General features: G+C 46.6%; 1 protein-coding gene across 1 annotated transcript in view; it reads right to left on the reverse strand.

Annotated features, from left to right (window-relative positions):
* The window catches only part of LOC121845656 (pyruvate dehydrogenase phosphatase regulatory subunit, mitochondrial-like), a 34803-nt gene extending 21068 nt beyond the window's left edge, over positions 1-13735 (reverse strand). Inside the window, 9 exon segments of the mRNA XM_042317328.1 lie at positions 2877-3069; positions 3724-3873; positions 5113-5195; positions 5197-5228; positions 7875-7996; positions 10210-10373; positions 10860-10941; positions 12609-12742; positions 13459-13735. Coding sequence (XP_042173262.1) covers positions 2877-3069; positions 3724-3873; positions 5113-5195; positions 5197-5228; positions 7875-7996; positions 10210-10373; positions 10860-10941; positions 12609-12742; positions 13459-13733 — 1235 coding nt within the window. The 5' untranslated portion in view covers positions 13734-13735.
* Between the last annotated feature and the right edge of the window lie 10266 nt (positions 13736-24001).

A 24001-nucleotide genomic window follows, 5' to 3' on the forward strand; every position in this document is an offset into this window, starting at 1 on the left:
TCTCACGTTCAACCCTAAAGTAGATGTACTGGAAATGTCCTGTCGTTCAACCCTAAAGTAGATGTACTGGAAATGTCCTGTCGTTCAACGCTAAAGTAGATGTACTGGAAATGTCCTGTCGTTCAACCCTAAAGTAGATGTACTGGAAATGTCCTGTCGTTCAACCCTAAAGTAGATGTACTGGAAATGTCCTGTCGTTCAACGCTAAAGTAGATGTACTGGAAATGTCCTGTCGTTCAACGCTAAAGTAGATGTACTGGAAATGTCCTGTCGTTCAACCCTAAAGTAGATGTACTGGAAATGTCCTGTCGTTCAACCCTAAAGTAGATGTACTGGAAATGTCCTGTCGTTCTCACTCTCAACCCTAAAGTAGATGTACTGGAAATGTCCTGTCGTTCAACCCTAAAGTAGATGTACTGGAAATGTCCTGTCGTTCAACCCTAAAGTAGCTGTACTGGAAATGTCCTGTCGTTCAACCCTAAAGTAGATGTACTGGAAATGTCCTGTCGTTCAACCCTAAAGTAGATGTACTGGAAATGTCCTGTCGTTCAACGCTAAAGTAGATGTACTGGAAATGTCCTGTCGTTCAACCCTAAAGTAGATGTACTGGAAATGTCCTGTCGTTCAACCCTAAAGTAGATGTACTGGAAATGTCCTGTCGTTCAACCCTAATGTAGATGTACTGGAAATGTCCTGTCGTTCAACCCTAAAGTAGATGGAAATGTCCTGTCGTTCTCACTCTCAACCCTAAAGTAGATGTACTGGAAATGTCCTGTCGTTCTCACTCTCAACCCTAAAGTAGATGTACTGGAAATGTCCTGTCGTTCAACCCTAAAGTAGATGTACTGGAAATGTCCTGTCGTTCAACCCTAAAGTAGATGTACTGGAAATGTCCTGTCGTTCAACGCTAAAGTAGATGTACTGGAAATGTCCTGTCGTTCAACGCTAAAGTAGATGTACTGGAAATGTCCTGTCGTTCAACCCTAAAGTAGATGTACTGGAAATGTCCTGTCGTTCAACCCTAAAGTAGATGTACTGGAAATGTCCTGTCGTTCAACCCTAAAGTAGATGTACTGGAAATGTCCTGTCGTTCAACCCTAAAGTAGATGTACTGGAAATGTCCTGTCGTTCAACCCTAAAGTAGATGTACTGGAAATGTCCTGTCGTTCTCACTCTCAACCCTAAAGTAGATGTACTGGAAATGTCCTGTCGTTCTCACGTTCAACCCTAAAGTAGATGTACTGGAAATGTCTTGTCGTTCAACCCTAAAGTAGATGCACTGGAAATGTCCTGTCGTTCAACCCTAAAGTAGATGCACTGGAAATGTCCTGTCGTTCAACCCTAAAGTAGATGCACTGGAAATGTCCTGTCGTTCAACCCTAAAGTAGATGTACTGGAAATGTCCTGTCGTTCAACCCTAAAGTAGATGTACTGGAAATGTCCTGTCGTTCAACGCTAAAGTAGATGTACTGGAAATGTCCTGTCGTTCAACCCTAAAGTAGATGTACTGGAAATGTCCTGTCGTTCAACCCTAAAGTAGATGTACTGGAAATGTCCTGTCGTTCTCACGTTCAACCCTAAAGTAGATGTACTGGAAATGTCCTGTCGTTCAACCCTAAAGTAGATGTACTGGAAATGTCCTGTCGTTCTCACGTTCAACCCTAAAGTAGATGTACTGGAAATGTCCTGTCGTTCTCACGTTCAACCCTAAAGTAGATGTACTGGAAATGTCCTGTCGTTCTCACGTTCAACCCTAAAGTAGATGTACATGGAAATGTCCTGTCGTTCAAACCTAAAGTAGATGTACTGGAAATGTCCTGTCGTTCAACCCTAAAGTAGATGTACTGGAAATGTCCTGTCGTTCTCACGTTCAACCCTAAAGTAGATGTACTGGAAATGTCCTGTCATTCTCACATTCAAACCTAAAGTAGATGTACTGGAAATGTCCTGTCGTTCTCACGTTCAACCCTAAAGTAGATGTACTGGAAATGTCCTGTCGTTCAACCCTAAAGTAGATGTACTGGAAATGTCCTGTCGTTCAACGCTAAAGTAGATGTACTGGAAATGTCCTGTCGTTCAACCCTAAAGTAGATGTACTGGAAATGTCCTGTCGTTCAACCCTAAAGTAGATGTACTGGAAATGTCCTGTCGTTCTCACTTTCAACCCTAAAGTAGATGTACTGGAAATGTCTTGTCGTTCAACCCTAAAGTAGATGTACTGGAAATGTCCTGTCGTTCTCACGTTCAACCCTAAAGTAGATGTACTGGAAATGTCCTGTCGTTCTCACGTTCAACCCTAAAGTAGATGTACTGGAAATGTCCTGTCGTTCTCACGTTCAACCCTAAAGTAGATGTACTGGAAATGTCCTGTCGTTCTCACGTTCAACCCTAAAGTAGATGTACTGGAAATGTCCTGTCGTTCTCACTCTCAACCCTAAAGTAGATGTACTGGAAATGTCCTGTCGTTCTCACGTTCAACCCTAAAGTAGATGTACTGGAAATGTCATGTCGTTCTCACGTTCAACCCTAAAGTAGATGTACTGGAAATGTCCTGTCGTTCTCACGTTCAACCCTAAAGTAGATGTACTGGAAATGTCCTGTCGTTCTCACTCTCAACCCTAAAGTAGATGTACATGGAAATGTCCTGTCGTTCAAACCTAAAGTAGATGTACTGGAAATGTCCTGTCGTTCTCACGTTCAACCCTAAAGTAGATGTACTGGAAATGTCCTGTCGTTCTCACGTTCAACCCTAAAGTAGATGTACTGGAAATGTCCTGTCGTTCTCACTCTCAACCCTAAAGTAGATGTACTGGAAATGTCCTGTCGTTCTCACTCTCAACCCTAAAGTAGATGTACTGGAAATGTCCTCTCCTTACTTTCCTGCTCCGCCAGCGAAGGCCAGGCCAGAGGCGTTCATTCCAGCCAGGACGAAGTAGCCGTGCACCCCCGGTGTCTCCCCCATCAGACAGCGCATGTCTGGGGTGAACGACTCAGGACAGTTGACCAGCTGCTGGATCTCACACACCTCTAGTTCTGGCATCCTCCTCAACAGGGCTGACAGCATGGGTTCTACAGGGGGGAGGGAGGGGGTAAGAGAGGGGGTTAGGTAGAGACACTATGGACCGGTCAGTTACTATAGTATATAACCACCTCACATAAATACAGTATATAACCAGTATGGGTTTGATTCCCACTGGGGACAACCCATACTGTCTCAGTTGGTAAGAGTGTGGTGCCAACATCATGGGTTTGATTCCCACTGGGGACAACCCATACTGTCTCAGTTGGTGAGAGTAGGACACCAACATCATGGGTTTGATTCCCTGGGGACAACCCATACTGTCTCAGTTGGTGAGAGTGGGACACCAACATCATGGGTTTGATTCCCACTAGGGACAACCCATACTGTCTCAGTTGGTGAGAGTGTGGTGCCAACATCATGGGTTTGATTCCCACTGGGGACAACCCATACTGTCTCAGTTGGTGAGAGTAGGACACCAACATCATGGGTTTGATTCCCACTGGGGCCAACCCATACTGTCTCAGTTGGTGAGAGTGTGGTGCCAACATCATGGGTTTGATTCCCACTAGGACCAACCCATTTTAACTCACAGCACAAAGTCGCTATGGAAAACAAAACTAAATGGACTCCGTGTTTTACAGTAGCCGTGGCAACATAAACAGAATAGGGTGCCATTATAGAAAAATCACCCTGTCTCTTACCGAAGTGGTCCCAGTCCTCCTGCATGGTCTGAATCTCCAGCTGGTTACGTCCCTCGGTGAAGATGGGTTTAGGGTTCTTCTCAAATCCTCCAGACAGGACACCTCCCTGCCATGCTCTCACATAGATCCTCCCGTCCATATCCATCACCACTAGAGAGAACACACAGAGATACACAGTTACAACACAGTCTAACCCTGACCCTAACCACCAGACAGGACAGAGTTCAGGCCAGCGGAGGCTCCTCAGAGGAGGAAGGGGAGGACCATCCTCCTCAGTGAATTTCATAAACATTTAAATAGTAAAACATTAAAAAGGTTATCCCATTTAGATAAAACTACAAAAAAAAATATTTGCCTGTTACCAAATCATTGATTAAAACACACCGTTTTGCAATGAAGGTCACAGTAGCCTCAGCAGCACCATAGTGTAGCCGGAGGACAGCTAGTTTCCGTCCTCCTCTGGGCACATCGACTTCAAAACAAAACCTAGGAGGCTCATGGTTCTCACCCCCTTCCATAGACTTACACAGTAATTACGACAACTTCCGGAGGACATTCTCCAACCTATGGATGTTACACTGAACTGGGTGAATATGAATGACAGTAACCTAAACCTGTCACTGTTACATTGAACTGGGTGAATATGAATGACAGTAACCTAAACCTGTCACTGTTACATTGAACTGGGTGAATATGAATGACAGTAACCTAAACCTGTCACTGTTACATTGAACTGGGTGAATATGAATGACAGTAACCTAAACCTGTCACTGTTACATTGAACTGGGTGAATATGAATGACAGTAACCTAAACCTGTCACTGTTACATTGAACTGGGTGAATATGAATGACAGTAACCTAAACCTGTCACTGTTACATTGAACTGGGTGAATATGAATGACAGTAACCTAAACCTGTCACTGTTACATTGAACTGGGTGAATATGAATGACAGTTATCCAATACGCTGTAATAGAAATAAGGCCGTGCTCATCTGGACTGAGCAGTACCAGCTCTAACTCCTTCTGGACTGAGCGGTACCAGCTCTAACTCCGTCTGGACTGAGCGGTACCAGCTCTAACTCCTTCTGGACTGAGCGGTACCAGCTCTAACTCCTTCTGGACTGAGCGGTACCAGCTCTAACTCCTTCTGGACTGAGCGGTACCAGCTCTAACTCCTTGAAGAAACCATATGTGGATTATTTGTATCTGGGCTGTAGAGGAGGTAGTCTCACCTGTGGTTCTGGGCTGTAGAGGCTCTGAGAATAGGTAGTCTCACCTGGGGTTCTGGGCTGTAGAGGAGGGAGTCTCACCTGGGGTTCTGGGCTGTAGAGGAGGCAGTCTCACCTGGGGTTCTGGGCTGTAGAGGCTCTGAGAGGAGGTAGTCTCACCTGGGGTGCTGGGCTGTAGAGGCTCTGGTAGAGGTTTGGAGAGCAGGTAGAAGTGTTCACATCCATGGAGAGGAACAGACACCTTGGTCTGTGGCCTGGCCCAGCTCATATGCCCACTGTAGAACATACATAGGACAGTTATAACATATCATATAGCATTCATAACCCCCTATTATATGAACACTTGTAGAGGAACAGACACCCTGGCTTCACTGGTCTGGTCCAGCTCCCTCAGAGACAGCTAGATACAACACTTCACTGGCCCAGCTCCCTCAGAGACAGCTAGATACAACACTTCACTGGTCCAGCTCCCTCAGAGACAGCTAGATACAACACTTCACTGGTCCAGCTCCCTCAGAGACAGCTAGATACAACACTTCACTGGTCTGGCCCAGCTCCCTCAGAGACAGCTAGATACAACACTTCACTGGTCTGGCCCAGCTCCCTCAGAGACAGCTAGATACAACACTTCACTGGCCCAGCTCCCTCAGAGACATCTAGATACAACACTTCACTGGTCTGGCCCAGCTCCCTCAGAGACAGCTAGATACAACACTTCACTGGTCTGGCCCAGCTCCCTCAGAGACAGCTAGATACAACACTTCACTGGTCCAGCTCCCTCAGAGACAGCTAGATACAACACTTCACTGGTCTGGCCCAGCTCCCTCAGAGACAGCTAGATACAACACTTCACTGGTCTGGCCCAGCTCCCTCAGAGACAGCTAGATACAACACTTCACTGGTCTGGCCCAGCTCCCTCAGAGACAGCTAGATACAACACTTCACTGGTCCAGCTCCCTCAGAGACAGCTAGATACAACACTTCACTGGTCCAGCTCCCTCAGAGACAGCTAGATACAACACTTCACTGGTCCAGCTCCCTCAGAGACAGCTAGATACAACACTTCACTGGTCTGGCCCAGCTCCCTCAGAGACAGCTAGATACAACAAACACTTCACTGGTCTGGTCCAGCTCCCTCAGAGACAGCTAGATACAACACTTCACTGGTCTGGTCCAGCTCCCTCAGAGACAGCTAGATACAACACTTCACTGGTCTGGTCCAGCTCCCTCAGAGACAGCTAGATACAACACTTCACTGGTCTGGCCCAGCTCCCTCAGAGACAGCTAGATACAACACTTCACTGGTCCAGCTCCCTCAGAGACAGCTAGATACAACACTTCACTGGTCCAGCTCCCTCAGAGACAGCTAGATACAACACTTCACTGGTCCAGCTCCCTCAGAGACAGCTAGATACAACACTTCACTGGTCCAGCTCCCTCAGAGACAGCTAGATACAACACTTCACTGGTCCAGCTCCCTCAGAGACAGCTAGATACAACACTTCACTGGTCTGGCCCAGCTCCCTCAGAGACAGCTAGATACAACACTTCACTGGTCTGGCCCAGCTCCCTCAGAGACAGCTAGATACAACACTTCACTGGTCTGGTCCAGCTCCCTCAGAGACAGCTAGATACAACACTTCACTGGTCTGGCCCAGCTCCCTCAGAGACAGCTAGATACAACACTTCACTGGTCTGGCCCAGCTCCCTCAGAGACAGCTAGATACAACACTTCACTGGTCTGGCCCAGCTCCCTCAGAGACAGCTAGATACAACACTTCACTGGTCCAGCTCCCTCAGAGACAGCTAGATACAACACTTCACTGGTCTGGCCCAGCTCCCTCAGAGACAGCTAGATACAACACTTCACTGGTCTGGCCCAGCTCCCTCAGAGACAGCTAGATACAACACTTCACTGGTCTGGCCCAGCTCCCTCAGAGACAGCTAGATACAACACTTCACTGGTCCAGCTCCCTCAGAGACAGCTAGATACAACACTTCACTGGTCCAGCTCCCTCAGAGACAGCTAGATACAACACTTCACTGGTCCAGCTCCCTCAGAGACAGCTAGATACAACACTTCACTGGTCCAGCTCCCTCAGAGACAGCTAGATACAACACTTCACTGGTCCAGCTCCCTCAGAGACAGCTAGATACAACACTTCACTGGTCCAGCTCCCTCAGAGACAGCTAGATACAACACTTCACTGGCCCAGCTCCCTCAGAGACAGCTAGATACAACACTTCACTGGTCCAGCTCCCTCAGAGACGGCTAGATACAACACTTCACTGGTCTGGCCCAGCTCCCTCAGAGACAGCTAGATACAACAAACACTTCACTGGTCTGGTCCAGCTCCCTCAGAGACAGCTAGATACAACACTTCACTGGTCTGGTCCAGCTCCCTCAGAGACAGCTAGATACAACACTTCACTGGCCCAGCTCCCTCAGAGACAGCTAGATACAACACTTCACTGGTCCAGCTCCCTCAGAGACAACACTTCACTGGTCCAGCTCCCTCAGAGACAATACTTCACTGGCCCAGCTCCCCAGAGACAGCTAGATACAACACTTCACTGGTCTGGTCCAGCTCCCTCAGAGACAACACTTCACTGGTCCAGCTCCCTCAGAGACAGCTAGATACAACACTTCACTGGCCCAGCTCCCCCAGAGACAGCTAGATACAACACTTCACTGGTCTGGTCCAGCTCCCCCAGAGACAGCTAGATACAACACTTCACTGGTCCAGCTCCCTCAGAGACAGCTAGATACAACACTTCACTGGTCCAGCTCCCTCAGAGACAGCTAGATACAACACTTCACTATTATGAAACCTTACAGATCAGTTGGGCTGAAGAGAGCTGTCTAGCTGGTAACTGTCTAAAGACTAGTAGACACACACACGTAATGGATAGAGGGTCACCTGTCCTGCACAGTTGACAAAGTATTCACACTCGATGGCTCCTCTGTCCGTCTCCACAGCTGTCACATGTCCCTTCTCCATCATCACATGGTTAACTGTGGTGCGCTCATGGATCTGGACTCCTGGAGATCAGAACATGGTTAACTATGGTGTGGTGCCTCATGGATCTGGACTCCTGGAGATCAGAACATGGTTAACTGTGGTGCCTCATGGATCTGGGCTCCTGGAGATCAGAACATGGCAAACAGTTGAAGTCAGAAGTTTACATACACCTTAACCAAATGCATTTAAACTCAGTTTTTCCACAATTCATGATATTTAATCCGTTAGGATCACAACTTTATTTTAAGAATGTGAAATGTCAGAATAATAGTAGAGAGAATTATTTATTTCAGCTTTTATTTCTTTCATCACATTCCCAGTGGGTCAGAAGTTTACATACACTCAATTAGTATTTGGTAGCATTGCCTTTAAATTGTTTAACTTGGGTCAAACGTTTCAGGTAGCTTCCCACAATAAGTTGGGTGAATTCTGGCCCATTCCTCCTGACAGAGCTGGTGTAACGGAGTCAAGTTTGTAGGCCTCCTTGCTCGCACAAGCTTTTTCAGTTCTGCCCACAAATTTTCAATAGGATTGAGGTCAGGGCTTTGTGATGGCCACTCCAATACCTTGACTTTGTTGTCCTTAAGCCATTTTGCCACAACTTTGGAAGTATGCTTGGGGTCATTGTCCATTTGGAAAACCCATTTGCGACCAAGCTTTAACTTCCTGACTGATGTCCTGAGATGTTGCTTCAATATATCCACATAATTTTCCTTTCTCATGATGCCGTCTATTTTGTGAAGTGCACCAGTCCCTCCTGCAGCAAAGCACCCCCACAACATGATGCTGCCACCCCCGTGCTTCACGGTTGGGATGGTGTTCTTCGGCTTGCAAGCCTCCCCTTTTTCCTCCAAACATGTTCCTTATGGCCAAACAGTTCTATTTTTGTTTCATCAGACCAGAGGACATTTCTCAAAAAAGTACGATCTTTGTCCCTATTATGTGCAGTTGCAAACCGTAGTCTGGCTTTTCTATGGCGGTTTTGGAGCAGTGGCCTCTTCCTTGCAGAGCGGCCTTTCAGGTTATGTCGATATAGGATATATACTTGGTATGACGGCTGCGTGGTCCCTTGGTGTTTATACTTGCGTACTATTGTTTGTACAGATGAACGTGGTACCTTCAGGTGTTTGGAAATTGCTCCCAAGGATGACTTGTGGAGGTCTACAATATTTTTCTGAGGACTTGACTGATTTCTTTTGATTTTCCCATGATGTCAAGCAAAGAGGCACTGAGTTTGAAGGTAGGCCTTGAAATACATCCACAGGTACACCTGCAATTGACTCGAATGATGTCAATTAGCCAATCAGAAGCTTCTAAAGCCATGACATCTTCTGGAATTTTCCAAGCTGTTTAAAGGCACAGTCAACTTAGTGTATGTAACTTCTGACCCACTGGAATTGTGATACAGTGAATGAATCTGTCTGTAAACAATTGTTGGAAAAATGACTTGTGTCATGCACAAAGTCCTAACATCCTAACAGACTTGCCAAAACTATAGTTTGTTAACAAGAAATTTGTGGAGTGGTTGAAAAATGAGTTTTAATGACTCCAACCTAAGTGTATGTAAACTTCCAACTTCAAATGTACATGTATTCATGTAGAAAGGTACAATGTGATCAAACATGACAAACACTATCAATAGTTCATTGTTCGTTTGATTGGAGTAGCATAATGTCAAATTAGCCAAAGAGATGCCCCTGGGCACCGACTACCTCACTCTGATTGGCAAGCCACGCCCTGGCCGTTCCCTCCAGAAGCTTTGCGGCTTCATTACATCCTAACTAATTCACTTTACTTGGCAGGCCACACCTGGGCCATTGGCAGGCCACAGCTGGGCCCTTGGCAGGCCACACCCGGGCCCTTGGCAGGCCACCCCTTGGCAGGCCACCCCTTGGCAGGCCACCCCTTGGCAGGCCACACCCGGGCCCTTGGCAGGCCACACCCGGGCCCTTTCCTCCAGAAGCCTTGCTTTCTGGCTTCATTACATTCTAACTGATGGCGAAACCACATGGTTGTAACTTTCTATTGAAACCTCCACTACAGATAGGAAAAATCCTGCAATTTTGCAAGCCTAAAATTGACAGTTTTTCCAGAAATCCCAGTTGGAAAATTCCCCCAAATCAGGATGGAACAAGCAGGAAATCTGTAATCATCCAATCAGGATTTCTGGAAAACCTGGGAATTTTTGGTTTGCAAGGCGAACAATAGTCCATCCTTGGTTTTACTGTCTGACCGTGTCTGGCTGCTGCTGTGGCGAGGGCGTGGTTGACGTCAGGCGGTGACACCACGGCATCCCCTGGCAGGTGGAGCGCCCCCACCAGGTCATGAATATTCACCAGGGGGTGGAGCTTGGACACCTCTTTGGGTTTGATCACGTTACAGGGGATCCCCATCACACTGTGGAAGGAGGAGAGAGAGAGGAGGGAGGAGAGAGAGGAGGGAGGAGAGAGAGGAGGAGAGAGAGAGAGGGGAGGGAGGAGTGAGGGAGAGAGAGAGAGGAGGAGAGAGAAGGAGGGAGGGAGGGAGGAGAGGCGGGAGGGAGGGAGGAGAGAGGGAAGAGGAGAGAGGTTAGGGAGAGACTGGACCAGAGAGAGAGTACTGAGCTATAATTCAGACCAGAGGAGAGGGTCAGGGAGAGACTGGACCAGAGAGAGTACTGAGCTATAATTCAGACCAGAGGAGAGGTTCAGGGAGAGACTGGACCAGAGAGAGTACTGTAACCTATAATTCAGACCAGAAGAGAGGGTCAGGGAGAGACTGGACCAGAGAGAATACTGAGCTATAATTCAGACCAGAGGAGAGGGTCAGGGAGAGACTGGACCAGAGAGAGTACTGAGCTATAATTCAGACCAGAGGAGAGGGTCAGGGAAGGGAGGGACTTACTTCAGCCTGGATGCCAGGCGCTTCAGGGAGAGGAAACGGTCCTGATTCTGGGCCAGGCATAGAGAGCCTGTTTTCACGTAACCTGGAACAAACACACACACACACATCAGGACCACCAAGTCATGAGTCATCTCGTGTTAAACCAAACAAGGCAAAGCCCTGCCATACTCTCTGGATGATGGCACAAGACTAAATACCACTGGTAAATCTGTTGTTCCACAAGACTAAACACCACTGGTAAATCTGTTGTTCCACAAGACTAAATACCACTGGTAAATCTGTTGTTCCACAAGACTAAATACCACTGGTAAATCTGTTGTTCCACAAGACTAAATACCACTGGTAAATCTGTTGTTCCACAAGACTAAATACCACTGGTAAATCTGTTGTTCCACAAGACTAAATACCACTGGTAAATCTGTTGTTCCACAAGACTAAATACCACTGGTAAATCTGTTGTTCCACAAGACTAAATACCACTGGTAAATCTGTTGTTCCACAAGACTAAATACCACTGGTAAATCTGTGTTGAAACACAAACTGAAACAGCATGTGAGAGGAGGGGGAAGCACTGGTTGGATACAGCCAGTCACATGACCTCATAGATAATATATAATAATTGGTTCAACAACCAAAACAACTGGCTAAAACACAATCAGAAGACAGGCCACACAGCAAAGACATGTTCATAAACCCATTACGTACGTTGAAACAGAGTGGCACTGTACTGCAGACAGCAGGAGAGGCAAACTAACCAGCTTCCAGAGACATTCACTGATAAGGACTTAGTACAAATGGAGTGGAACTCAGGCTAGAGTCATACTGTAGGCATGTTAGTACAAATGGAGTGGAACTCAGGCTAGAGTCATACTGTAGGCATGTTAGTACAAATGGAGTGGAACTCAGGCTAGAGTCATACTGTAGGCATGTTAGTACAAATGGAGCGGAACTCAGGCTAGAGTCATACTGTAGGCATGTTAGTACAAATGGAGTGGAACTCAGGCTAGAGTCATACTGTAGGCATGTTAGTACAAATGGAGTGGAACTCAGGCTAGAGTCATACTGTAGGCATGTTAGTACAAATGGAGTGGAACTCAGGCTAGAGTCATACTGTAGGCATGTTAGTACAAATGGAGCGGAACTCAGGCTAGAGTCATACTGTAGGCATGTTAGTACAAATGGAGTGGAACTCAGGCTAGAGTCATACTGTAGGCATGTTAGTACACATGGAGTGGAACTCAGGCTAGTCATACTGTAGGCATGTTAGTACAAATGGAGTGGAACTCAGGCTAGAGTCATACTGTATGCATGTTAGCACAAATGGAGCAGAACTCAGGCTAGAGTCATACTGTAGGCATGTTAGTACAAATGGAGCGGAACTCAGGCTAGAGTCATACTGTAGGCATGTTAGTACAAATGGAGCGGAACTCAGGCTAGAGTCATACTGTAGGCATGTTAGTACAAATGGAGTGGAACTCAGGCTAGAGTCATACTGTAGGCATGTTAGTACACATGGAGTGGAACTCAGGCTAGTCATACTGTAGGCATGTTAGTACAAATGGAGTGGAACTCAGGCTAGTCATACTGTAGGCATGTTAGTACAAATGGAGTGGAACTCAGGCTAGAGTCATACTGTATGCATGTTAGCACAAAATGGAGCAGAACTCAGGCTGGAGAAGTCATACTGTAGGCATGTTAGTACAAATGGAGTGGAACTCAGGCTAGTCATAGTGTAGAAGTCCATCCCACCTGTCTTGACCCCAGTCTCCTCCTCCAGGTGTTCATACAGGGAGTTGGAGTAGTCAGCCATTTTACACTCAATAGAGATGGGCTTGGCCACGCTGACGATCCCAGCACACAGCCTGGTGGTACCAGCACCTAGCCTAGCACACAGAGAGATGAGGACAACATGGTTAGGTACAGCACCCAGCCTAGCACACAGAGAGATGAGGACAACATGGTTAGGTACAGCACCCAGCCTAGCACACAGAGAGATGAGGACAACATGGTTAGGTACAGCACCTAGCCTAGCACACAGAGAGATGAGGACAACATGGTTAGGAACAGCACCCAGCCTAGCACACCCCAGAGATGAGGACAACATGGTTAGGTACAGCACCTAGCCTAGCACACAGAGAGATGAGGACAACATGGTTAGGTACAGCACCCAGCCTAGCACACAGAGAGATGAGGACAACATGGTTAGGTACAGCACCCAGCCTAGCACACAGAGAGATGAGGACAACATGGTTAGGTACAGCACCCAGCCTAGCACACAGAGACAACAGATGAGGACAACATGGTTAGGTACAGCACACAGCCTAGCACACAGAGAGATGAGGACAACATGGTTAGGTACAGTAATGCACACAGACATAAGACCATGGTTCCTTGTGATTTCTAGATGTTATCATTGATTACAGAAGGTCTCGTAGGCTAGTCCATGTATTCACTGTGTTGGTCTCTCATCACCTGACAAGCCCAGTAAAACAATGAACTCATGAAATCATGATATATTGTCCACCTACCCACAGATAAAGTGTTCTGGAAACATGCACCCCCCTCTTGTAAACAGACCACATAATTTAGCCTCTCCTACCTTCCCTGCTCCAATAGTACTATCTCAGTCCAGCCCAGCTTGGCCAGGTGATAGGCCACAGACGTCCCTACGATGCCCCCTCCACATATCACCACCCGGGCTTGGCTGGGCAGGGGGATGGGCTGCGTGGTCTCTACAGCCGAGGCCAGTCTCCGAGGGGAGCTCCAGATACCCCTAGGCCTGGTCCCCGGAGCCCAGCATCCTGCATGGGACAGCAGCCTAGGGAGCAGGGCAGGGGACAGAGCCCTGGAGCTCCATACACAGCTGCAGTGCATGGCTTGGACTGGAGAATCAGAACACAACACCAGGAGAATCAGAACACAACAGGCCAGGAGAATCAGAACACAACAGGCCAGGAGAAATCAGAACACAACAGGCCAGGAGAAATCAGAACACAACAGGCCAGAGAGGAAATCAGAACACAACAGGCCAGGAGAAATCAGAACACAACAGGCCAGAAATCAGAACACAACAGGCCCACAACAGAAATCAGAACACAACAGGCCAGGAGAAATCAGAACACAACAGGCCAGGAGAAATCAGAACACAACAGGCCAGGAGAAATCAGAACACAACAGGCCAGGAGAAATCAGAACACAACAGGCCAGGAGAAATCAGAACACAACAGGCCATCAGAGAAATCAGAACACAACAGGCCCGGAGAGAAATCAGAACACAACAGGCCAGGAGAATCAGAACACAACAGGCCCGGAGAATCAGAACACAACAGGCCAGGAGAATCAGAACACAACAGGCCAGGAGAATCAGAACACAAACAGGCCAGGAGAATCACAACACAACAGGCCTCAGAACACAACAGGAGAATCACAACACAACAGGCCTGGAGAATCAGAACACAACAGGCCAGGAGAATCACAACACAACAGGCCAGGAGAGTCACAACACAACAGGCCGGAGGAGAAATCAGAACACAACAGGCCCGGAGAAATCAGAACACAACAGGCCCCGGGAGAAATCAGAACACAACAGGCCAGGAGAATCAGAACACAACAGGCCCGGAGAATCAGAACACAACAGGCCCGGAGAATCAGAACACAACAGGCCAGGAGAATCAGAACACAACAGGCCCGGAGAATCAGAACACAACAGGCCCGGAGAATCAGAACACAACAGGCCCGGAGAAATCAGAACACAACAGGCCAGGAGAAATCAGAACACAACAGGCCAGGAGAAATCAGAACACAACAGGCCAGGAGAAATCAGAACACAACAGGAACCCAGGCCCGGAGAATCAGAACACAACAGGCCAGGAGAGTCACAACACAACAGGCCCGGAGAATCAGAACACAACAGGCCCGGAGAATCAGAACACAACAGGCCCGGAGAATCAGAACACAACAGGCCCGGAGAATCAGAACACAACAGGCCAGGAGAATCAGAACACAACAGGCCCGGAGAATCAGAACACAACAGGCCCGGAGAATCAGAACACAACAGGCCCGGAGAATCAGAACACAACAGGCCCGGAGAATCAGAACACAACAGGCCCGGAGAATCAGAACACAACAGGCCTGGAGAATCAGAACACAACAGGCCTGGAGAATCAGAACACAACAGGCCTGGAGAATCAGAACACAACAGGCCAGGAGAATCAGAACACAACAGGCCCGGAGAATCAGAACACAACAGGCCCGGAGAATCAGAACACAACAGGCCCAGGAGGAGAGAATCAGAACACAACAGGCCAGGAGAATCAGAACACAACAGGCCCGGAGAATCAGAACACAACAGGCCCGGAGAATCAGAACACAACAGGCCAGGAGAATCACAACACAACAGGCCAGGAGAATCAGAACACAACAGGCCAGGAGAATCACAACACAACAGGCCCAGGAGAATCACATTAGCAAGCATGCAGACTTAGGTACCAGCTACCACAGCTAACTGTCTTTCAAACAAGCTACAGTTAGCTAGCGAACTTTAGCTAACGTTAGTTGATCAGCTGACTCAATGATAACTTTAACTCCTATCACTTCTTGCTAATGCCAACAGTAAATCTGAAGTTTGCTTGTGTTCGACCTTCGTCCCAAGGAGAACAACACCCCGGTCCAAACGTCTTTGCATTGGTAATACGCTAGCGGCCTTCTGACATTCGTCTAGCTAATGATAATACTAGTTAGCATTATCATGTAGCAAACTCACCGACTCACTCCACTCCAAAAGTAATGAAATCTCTATTCGGCTTGAAGCAGATTTCAGTCCTGCGCCTCGATGACAGCAGAATGTTTCAGTCAGACCCTCTTCGGCCAAACAAACTGCATCGTTTATTTACACCGCCGTGAAACAGGCAACAGAAACTAACTACTTCCGGGTCGCGGATTTTTAAAAAATCTGTCAGAATAAAAGTTCCATCCTGTATACTTGGTAAATTAATAATTATTAATATTTGTACAATTATTTACAAAAATATAAACGCAACAATTTAAACCAATTTACTGAGTAACAGTTCATATAAGGAAATCAGTCAATTGAAATAAATTAATTCGACCCTAATCTATGGATTTCACATGAAAACAGATATGCATCTATTGGTCACATATACTCAGTGGTGGCCTGTCATTCAGGGCAGGTGAGCACCACCTGTTTTGAGACCCACCCGTTCAGAAAAAAAAGACATGTTTTTCATGTTATTTTTTACATAAATACAAGTCACATATCAGTTTGCAAACAATGTAAAAAAAATAATATTTGAGTTAATAAAGCCGCATACAAACATGGTTGCTTTCTTGAGTATGGCATCTCCAAAATGCAGATGTTTCAGCCTAGCTTAGTGCTTTCTGTGGTGGAGGGGCAGCCAGTGGAAAACACAGAGTGTAGGGGTTGGTAATGTACTCTAGTTGCGCCGTGATTGGCTCACTTCTGTTACTCATGGGGACACTTTGTCAGCGCAAACTCTACAGAGGGAGCTTGAAAATTCAAGCCCCTTGGGTGCTGCCATAGATTTACATTAGAAGTGCCCATCCAAGAAGGCTCAAGGTCATTGGCTGCAAATAAAGTGACATCAAATCACGTTATATCTACAGCCGCCGCTTGAATTGGACTTTCAATATCTTAGGTAGCAAGCTAGACAAGCGGCCATCGTCACAAATCAACAATCTACTGGCAAATCCTTTTCAAACCTTGTCGAGAAATTATAAGATAAAAAAAAACATATTGGTGCTCATCGGCCATTGCACATTAACATTACACATGAATTTGGAAATCGCAAATATAACAATGGGTGATTTGGAAGGAACCTTTACTGCTGCTCTTTAATGAATTATTTTTTTAATGGTCTATTTTTTACTTAATACTTATTTTTCTTAAAACTGCATTGTTGGTTGTTGGGGCTTGTAAGTAAGCATTTCACTGTAAGGTCTACACCTGTTGTATTCGGCGCATGTGACAAATACCATTTAATTTGATCAGTGGCTAACTGCAAGTGTTGTAAAGCAATCAGTAGCCTGCTACTCAGTGGAGACGGTGTGTGGTCCAAGTCTGGGTTTAAGGGTATCTTTTTTCAGGCTTAAAAGGATAAACAGTCACATGTAACACCGTGGGCCAGAAAAGGTTGAATACACTGGCCACACTGTCAACCTAGTACAACTTCTGTTCAAAACAAGTGTAAACCTGGAACTGACTTCAGTGAGTTCAAGACAACTGGGAAAAAACAGGGTCAGACTGGGAAAATACGCTTTGGTAAGGATCCCCTCCATGGTGCTGAAAACAAGGCTCCGCTGACAGCCAGGTGTAGCAGTGGTAAGGATCCCCTCCATGGTGCTGAAAACAAGGCTCCGCTGATAGCCAGGTGTAGCAGTGGTAAGGATCCCCTCCATGGTGCTGAAAACAAGGCTCCGCTGATAGCCTGCAGTGGTAGCCATGGTGCTGAAAACAAGGCTCCGCTGATAGCCAGGTGTAGTGGTAAGGATCCCCTCCATGGTGCTGAAAACAAGGCTCCGCTGATAGCCAGGTGTAGCAGTGGTAAGGATCCCTCCATGGTGCTGAAAACAAGGCTCCGCTGATAGCCAGGTGTAGCAGTGGTAAGGATCCCTCCATGGTGCTGAAAACAAGGCTCCGCTGATAGCCAGGTGCAGCAGTGGTAAGGATCCCTCCATGGTGCTGAAAACAAGGCTCCGCTGATAGCCAAGTGGTAAGGATCCCCTCCATGGTGCTGAAAACAAGGCTCCGCTGATAGCCAGGTGTAGCAGTGGTAAGGATCCTCTCCATGGTGCTGAAAACAAGGCTCCGCTGATAGCCAGGTGTAGCAGTGGTAAGGATCCCTCCATGGTGCTGAAAACAAGGCTCCGCTGATAGCCAGGTGTAGCAGTGGTAAGGATCCCCTCCATGGTGCTGAAAACAAGGCTCCGCTGATAGCCAGGTGCAGCAGTGGTAAGGATCCCCTCCATGGTGCTGAAAACAAGGCTCCGCTGATAGCCAGGTGCAGCAGTGGTAAGGATCCCCTCCATGGTGCTGAAAACAAGGCTCCGCTGATAGCCAGGTGCAGCAGTGGTAAGGATCCCCTCCATGGTGCTGAAAACAAGGCTCCGCTGATAGCCAGGTGTAGCGGTGGTAAGGATCCACTCCATGGTGCTGAACAGAAGGCTCCGCTGATAGCCAGGTGTAGCAGTGGTAAGGATCCACTCCATGGTGCTGAACAGAAATCTCTGCTGTTGGGACAGCTTTATGTATGTCCTAACAGTTAGTGGGCACCGTTTGTCACCGTTATAGTGTAATTAATGTATTGTTTAGTGTTGTGGCTTTGCTGGCATGCATCAAAATTTTTTTTGAGTTTGACCCACCAAGATGTACATGCTAAAATCACCACTGCATAAAACCAGTCAGTATCTGGTGTGACCACCGTGCAGCGCGACACATCTCCTTCACATGGACTTGATCAGGCTGTTGATTGTGGAATGTTGTCCCACTCCTCTTCAATGGTTGTGTGAAGTTGCTGGATATTGGCGGGAACTGGAACACGCTGTCATACAAGTCGATCCAACACCTCAGAGGAGGACCATCCTCCTCAGTGAATTTATAAATAATTTATAAAGTTATCCTTTTAGATAAAACTACACTAAATATATTCACGTCACCAAATAATTCATTCAAACAAAATGTTTTGCAATGTTGGGGTTTGGCCGTCATTGTAAATAAGATTTTGTTCTTAACTGACTTGTCTAGTTAAATAAAAATAAAATATTCAATATGAAAAACGTACTGAACATCGTGTAATGCAAATGGGATAATTAACAATGGGACTTAAGTGTTTTCTAAAGTTGATTACAATTATACAATAATATTATGAATATTATTACAATAATGTCAATGCTATATTAGTTTTTGCCATAAATGCTATCTTTTTTTTATATTGTTAAACAAAATTCAAAATTTGCTAACATTTCCCCATAAAAAGTAACTCATATCGACCTTTTTATTATTTTTCACCATCTTCATTGCCGGACTTTTATATTGAAGGAAAACTGCCAGGGTCAGGGCATTATTCTTGCTGGCGGAACCGAGGTAATGTTTAAATCAAATCAAATCAAATGTATTCATATAGCCCTTCGTACATCAGCTGATATCTCAAAGTGCTGTACAGAAACCCAGCCTAAAACCCCAAACAGCAAGCAATGCAGGTGTAGAAGCACGGTGGCTAGGAAAAACTCCCTAGAAAGGCCAAAACCTAGGAAGAAACCTAGAGAGGAACCAGGCTATGTGGGGTGGCCAGTCCTCTTCTGGCTGTGCCGGGTGGAGATTATAACAGAACATGGCCAAGATGTTCAAATGTTCATAAACGACCAGCATGGTCAAATAATAATAAGGCAGAACAGTTGAAACTGGAGCAGCAGCACGGTCAGATGGACTGGGGACAGCAAGGAGTCATCATGTCAGGTAGTCCTGAGGCATGGTCCAAGGGCTCAGGTCCTCCGAGAGAGAAAGAGAGAATTAGAGAACGCACACTTAGATTCACACAGGACACCGAATAGGACAGGAGAGGTACTCCAGATATAACAAACTGACCCTAGCCCCCCGACACAAACTACTGCAGCATAAATACTGGAGGCTGAGACAGGAGGTGTCAGGAGACACTGTGGCCCCATCCGATGACACCCCCGGACAGGGCCAAACAGGAAGGATATAACCCCACCCACTTTGCCAAAGCTCAGCCCCCACACCACTAGAGGGATGTCTTCAACCACCAACTTACCATCCCATCGCCGCTGCGTGTACAGGATCTTCACGAAACATCATTGGTCATTACTGTTCTAGTAAAATGTAAAAAAATGTCCACGTGTCATTGTTTCGATACATTAATATTGTTCCATTTATGAGGAAAGGAGAGACTGCTCTTATCCAGTTGTCTTCAATACAAACATCTGTTAGAAATACATTACTTTTCTATCGCAAGACACCAACAGTCATTCTGAAATACCCAACATGTGGACACCATGATGTAAAAATCTGCAGACAATTTTATTAAATTGACAAAATGTTCATCTGTACAGCAAAAAAAAAAGCACAATGTAAAATCTCAATATTACATCGCGGCATAACCTGAACAAAAAATATAACAGCAGATCCATAACGTTGTACAGAAAGAAAAGGACAAAACTGGTTATCAGCATCAGTCTGTTTCAAAGAAGTCTTCAAACCAACGAAAACAGACAGGAAGAAGGACAAACTTTTGTTTAAAATGAATAGAGCATCCAGGTGTTGCTGAAGCAGCTCCTGGAGAGCAGAGGAGCTTTGTGACCTTCTCATGTAGTCCAAACGGTCTCACGGTGGGCCTCACTGTCCAGACTCTCCCCTCGTTTCTGTTTCCAGGGTTGAGATGTGGAGGATGGTGGTGCCAGATTTACAACAGGGCCAGTTCTGGCCCAAGAGGACCTCTAAAGGGGCCTAATGTTACTCTAAGGTCCAAGGCCCTTCTGTTATTTTCAGAGAGAGACTGGAAGCCAAAACAGACACTCCATCTAAACATGAATCAGATTCTCAACTGCGATACATTTCTAGAAACATAAAACCCTTTTACTTCCATATCACATCGAAATAATTTAGCAAATGTAAAATACACATTTCCTGAAGTGGTGTGAAGTCCTTTAGTGAAACGTTTTGGGGTATCTGTACTACATTCCTAAAAATAATGTACTTTTTACTCCATACATTTTCCCTGACACCCAAAAAGTACATTTTGAATGCTTAGCAGGACAGGAAATGGTCTGATTTATACACTCATCAAGAGAACATGGTCATTCATACTTTTGATCCGTAAGTATATTTTAGCAATTATGTTGACTTTTTATACTGATGTATATTTAAAACCAAAGACTTTCACTCAAAGAACAAACTTTTGTTTAAAATGAATAGAGCGTCCAGGTGTTGCTGAAGCAGGAGAGAGGTCCAGCTCCTGGAGAGCAGAGGAGCTTTGTGACCTTCTCATAAGGTCGTATTTTACTGGGTGACTCACTTTTCTATTAAAGTATCATTACTTTTACTCAGGTATGAGAATGTATTTTTTACACTGCTGCTGTACACCGTTTTGACCAGCCGACAGAATATTTCAGTGACAACAGGTTTTCTGGCGGTCTGCTTCCATTACACACAGGTGTCAGGTGCACGCTAGATATCTAATTAGCACAGGTGTCAGGTGCACGCTAGATATCTAATTAGCACAGGTGTCAGGTGCACGCTAGATATCTAATTAGCACAGGTGTCAGGTGCACGCTAGATATCTAACTAGCACAGGCGTCAGGTGCACGCTAGATATCTAACTAGCACAGGCGTCAGGTGCACGATATCTAGATATCTAACTAGCACAGGCGTCAGGTGCACGCTAGATATCTAACTAGCACAGGCGTCAGGTGCACGCTAGATATCTAACTAGCACAGGCGTCAGGTGCACGCTAGATATCTAACTAGCACAGGCGTCAGGTGCATGCTAGATATCTAATTAGCACAGGTGTCAGGTGCACGCTAGATATCTAATTAGCACAGGTGTCAGGTGCACGCTAGATATCTAATTAGCACAGGTGTCAGGTGCATGCTAGATATCTAATTAGGATAGGTGGTGTCTCGGTGGTCCGTCGACACTGTAACATGGATTCATTTAAACTGGACACAGCAGATCATCTAGATGACAGCATCAACAGAGAAAATACCTTTCTGAAAACTCGCCCCCGACTCCAACACCATCTGATTCCTAATGAAAACGGAAAAACCTTTCTGAAATAAATAGCTTCTCATTTTCAGTTTATTGAGAAATAATTGTAATTATTGAATTAGAATTTCAGTTTATCAGGTGCACGCTAGATATCTAATAGGCGCAGTTCCTGAACTGACCGACTTCTATTGAATGGATCCCAACAGGCCCCTGACCTCTGACCTCTGTGGAGCAGGACAGATTGAGGATGCATCCCAACAGGCCCCTGACCTCTGTGGAGCAGGACAGATTGAGGATGCATCCCAACAGGCCCCTGACCTCTGTGGAGCAGGACAAATTGAGGATACAGGCCCCTGACCTCTGTGGAGCAGGACAGATTGACTGGATGGACACAGGCCCCTGACCTCTGTGGAGCAGGACAGATTGAGGATACAGGCCCCTGACCTCTGTGGAGCAGGACAGATTGAGGATACAGGCCCCTGACCTCTGTGGAGCAGGACAGATTGAGGATACAGGCCCCTGACCTCTGTGGAGCAGGACAGATTGAGGATACAGGCCCCTGACCTCTGTGGAGCAGGACAGATTGAGGATACAGGCCCCTGACCTCTGTGGAGCAGGACAGATTGAGGATACAGGCCCCTGACCTCTGTGGAGCAGGACAGATTGAGGATACAGGCCCCTGACCTCTGTGGAGCAGGACAGATTGAGGATACAGGCCCCTGACCTCTGTGGAGCAGGACAGATTGAGGATACAGGCCCCTGACCTCTGTGGAGCAGGACAGATTGAGGATACAGGCCCCTGACCTCTGTGGAGCAGGACAGATTGAGGATACAGGCCCCTGACCTCTGTGGAGCAGGACAAATTGAGGATACAGGCCCCTGACCTCTGTGGAGCAGGACAGATTGAGGATACAGGCCCCTGACCTCTGTGGAGCAGGACATATTGAGGATGCATCCCAACAGGCCTCTGAGTGACATCTGGACACCAGTTTAGCTCAGCTATTAGTGGTGTGGAACAGGACAGATCGAGGATGCATCCCAAAATGCACCTTAGTGCACTACTTTTGACCATGACCCATAGGGCCCTGGTCCAAAGTAGTGCAGTTAATAGGGAATAGGGAGGCATTTGTTACAGAGACACAGAACGACTTCCCTATTCAATGCTACCAGCTAGCAGCTATAACAGGAGCCATGTACTGTAGTAGGGACACAGTGAAAAACAACCTGACAACACACCATCACCATCACGTCAAAACACAATAGCAGAAGAAAAAACAACCTGACAACACACCATCATCATCACAGTCAAAACACAGCTCAGGTAGCAGAAGAAACACACTTACAATCAACATGAATTGTTGTTCTTGTACAATATGACGTTTTTTAACTTTAGCATTTACTAAAGGAGGCACATACATGACCAACAGGCCAGTGTCCCAAATTGAATCCTATCCCCTCTGTCATGCACTACTATTGACCGGGGCCCATAAGGTAAAGGGGACACCACTATGGGCCCTGGTCAACAGTAGTGCACCCTTTACCCTCAACACTACTGTTGACCAGGGCCCATAGGGTGAAGGGGACACTACTGTTAACCAGGGCCCATAGGGTGAAGGGGACACTACTGTTAACCAGGGCCCATAGGATAAAGAGGACACTACTGTTGACCAGGGCCCATAGGGTAAAGGGGACACTACTGTTAACCAGGGCCCATAGGGTAAAGGCCGCCCTCTGGGACACAGTCATTGTATTATCTAATGTGGTCTGGATAATCATATCTGGATAACCTCATTGGACTAGACCAGGTTATCCAGATATGAGACACTTCATAATAACTCTGAATCAATATTAGTAAACAATAAACAAGGCTGAAAACAAACAATCAGTAGGACCAACAGCCTTCTTCAAGAGGAGGTTCAGGGCCAGTTTTAGGTCCAACAGCCTTCTTCAAGAGGAGGTTCAGGGCCAGTTTTAGGTCCAACAGTAGCCAGCATCAAGAGGAGGTTCATGGCCAGTTTTAGGACAAACAGCCTTCTTCAAGAGGAGGTTCAGGGCCAGTTTTAGGTCCAACAGTAGCCAGCATCAAGAGGTTCATGGCCAGTTTTAGGACCAACAGTATCCTGCTTCAGGAGGTGGTTCAGGGCCAGTTTTAGGACCAGTAGGACCAACAGTATCCTACTTCAGGAGGTGGTTCAGGGCCAGTTTTAGGACCAGTAGGACCAACAGTATAGCCTGCTTCAGGAGGAGGTTCAGGGCCAGTTTTAGGACCAACAGTATCCTGCTTCAGGAGGTGGTTCAGGGCCAGTTTTAGGACCAGTAGGACCAACAGTATCCTGCTTCAGGAGGAGGTTCAGGGCCAGTTTTAGGACCAGTAGGTCCAAC

The sequence above is a fragment of the Oncorhynchus tshawytscha genome, unplaced genomic scaffold (assembly GCF_018296145.1).
Source record: "Oncorhynchus tshawytscha isolate Ot180627B unplaced genomic scaffold, Otsh_v2.0 Un_contig_3602_pilon_pilon, whole genome shotgun sequence".
NCBI classification, from domain to species: Eukaryota; Metazoa; Chordata; class Actinopteri; order Salmoniformes; family Salmonidae; genus Oncorhynchus; species Oncorhynchus tshawytscha.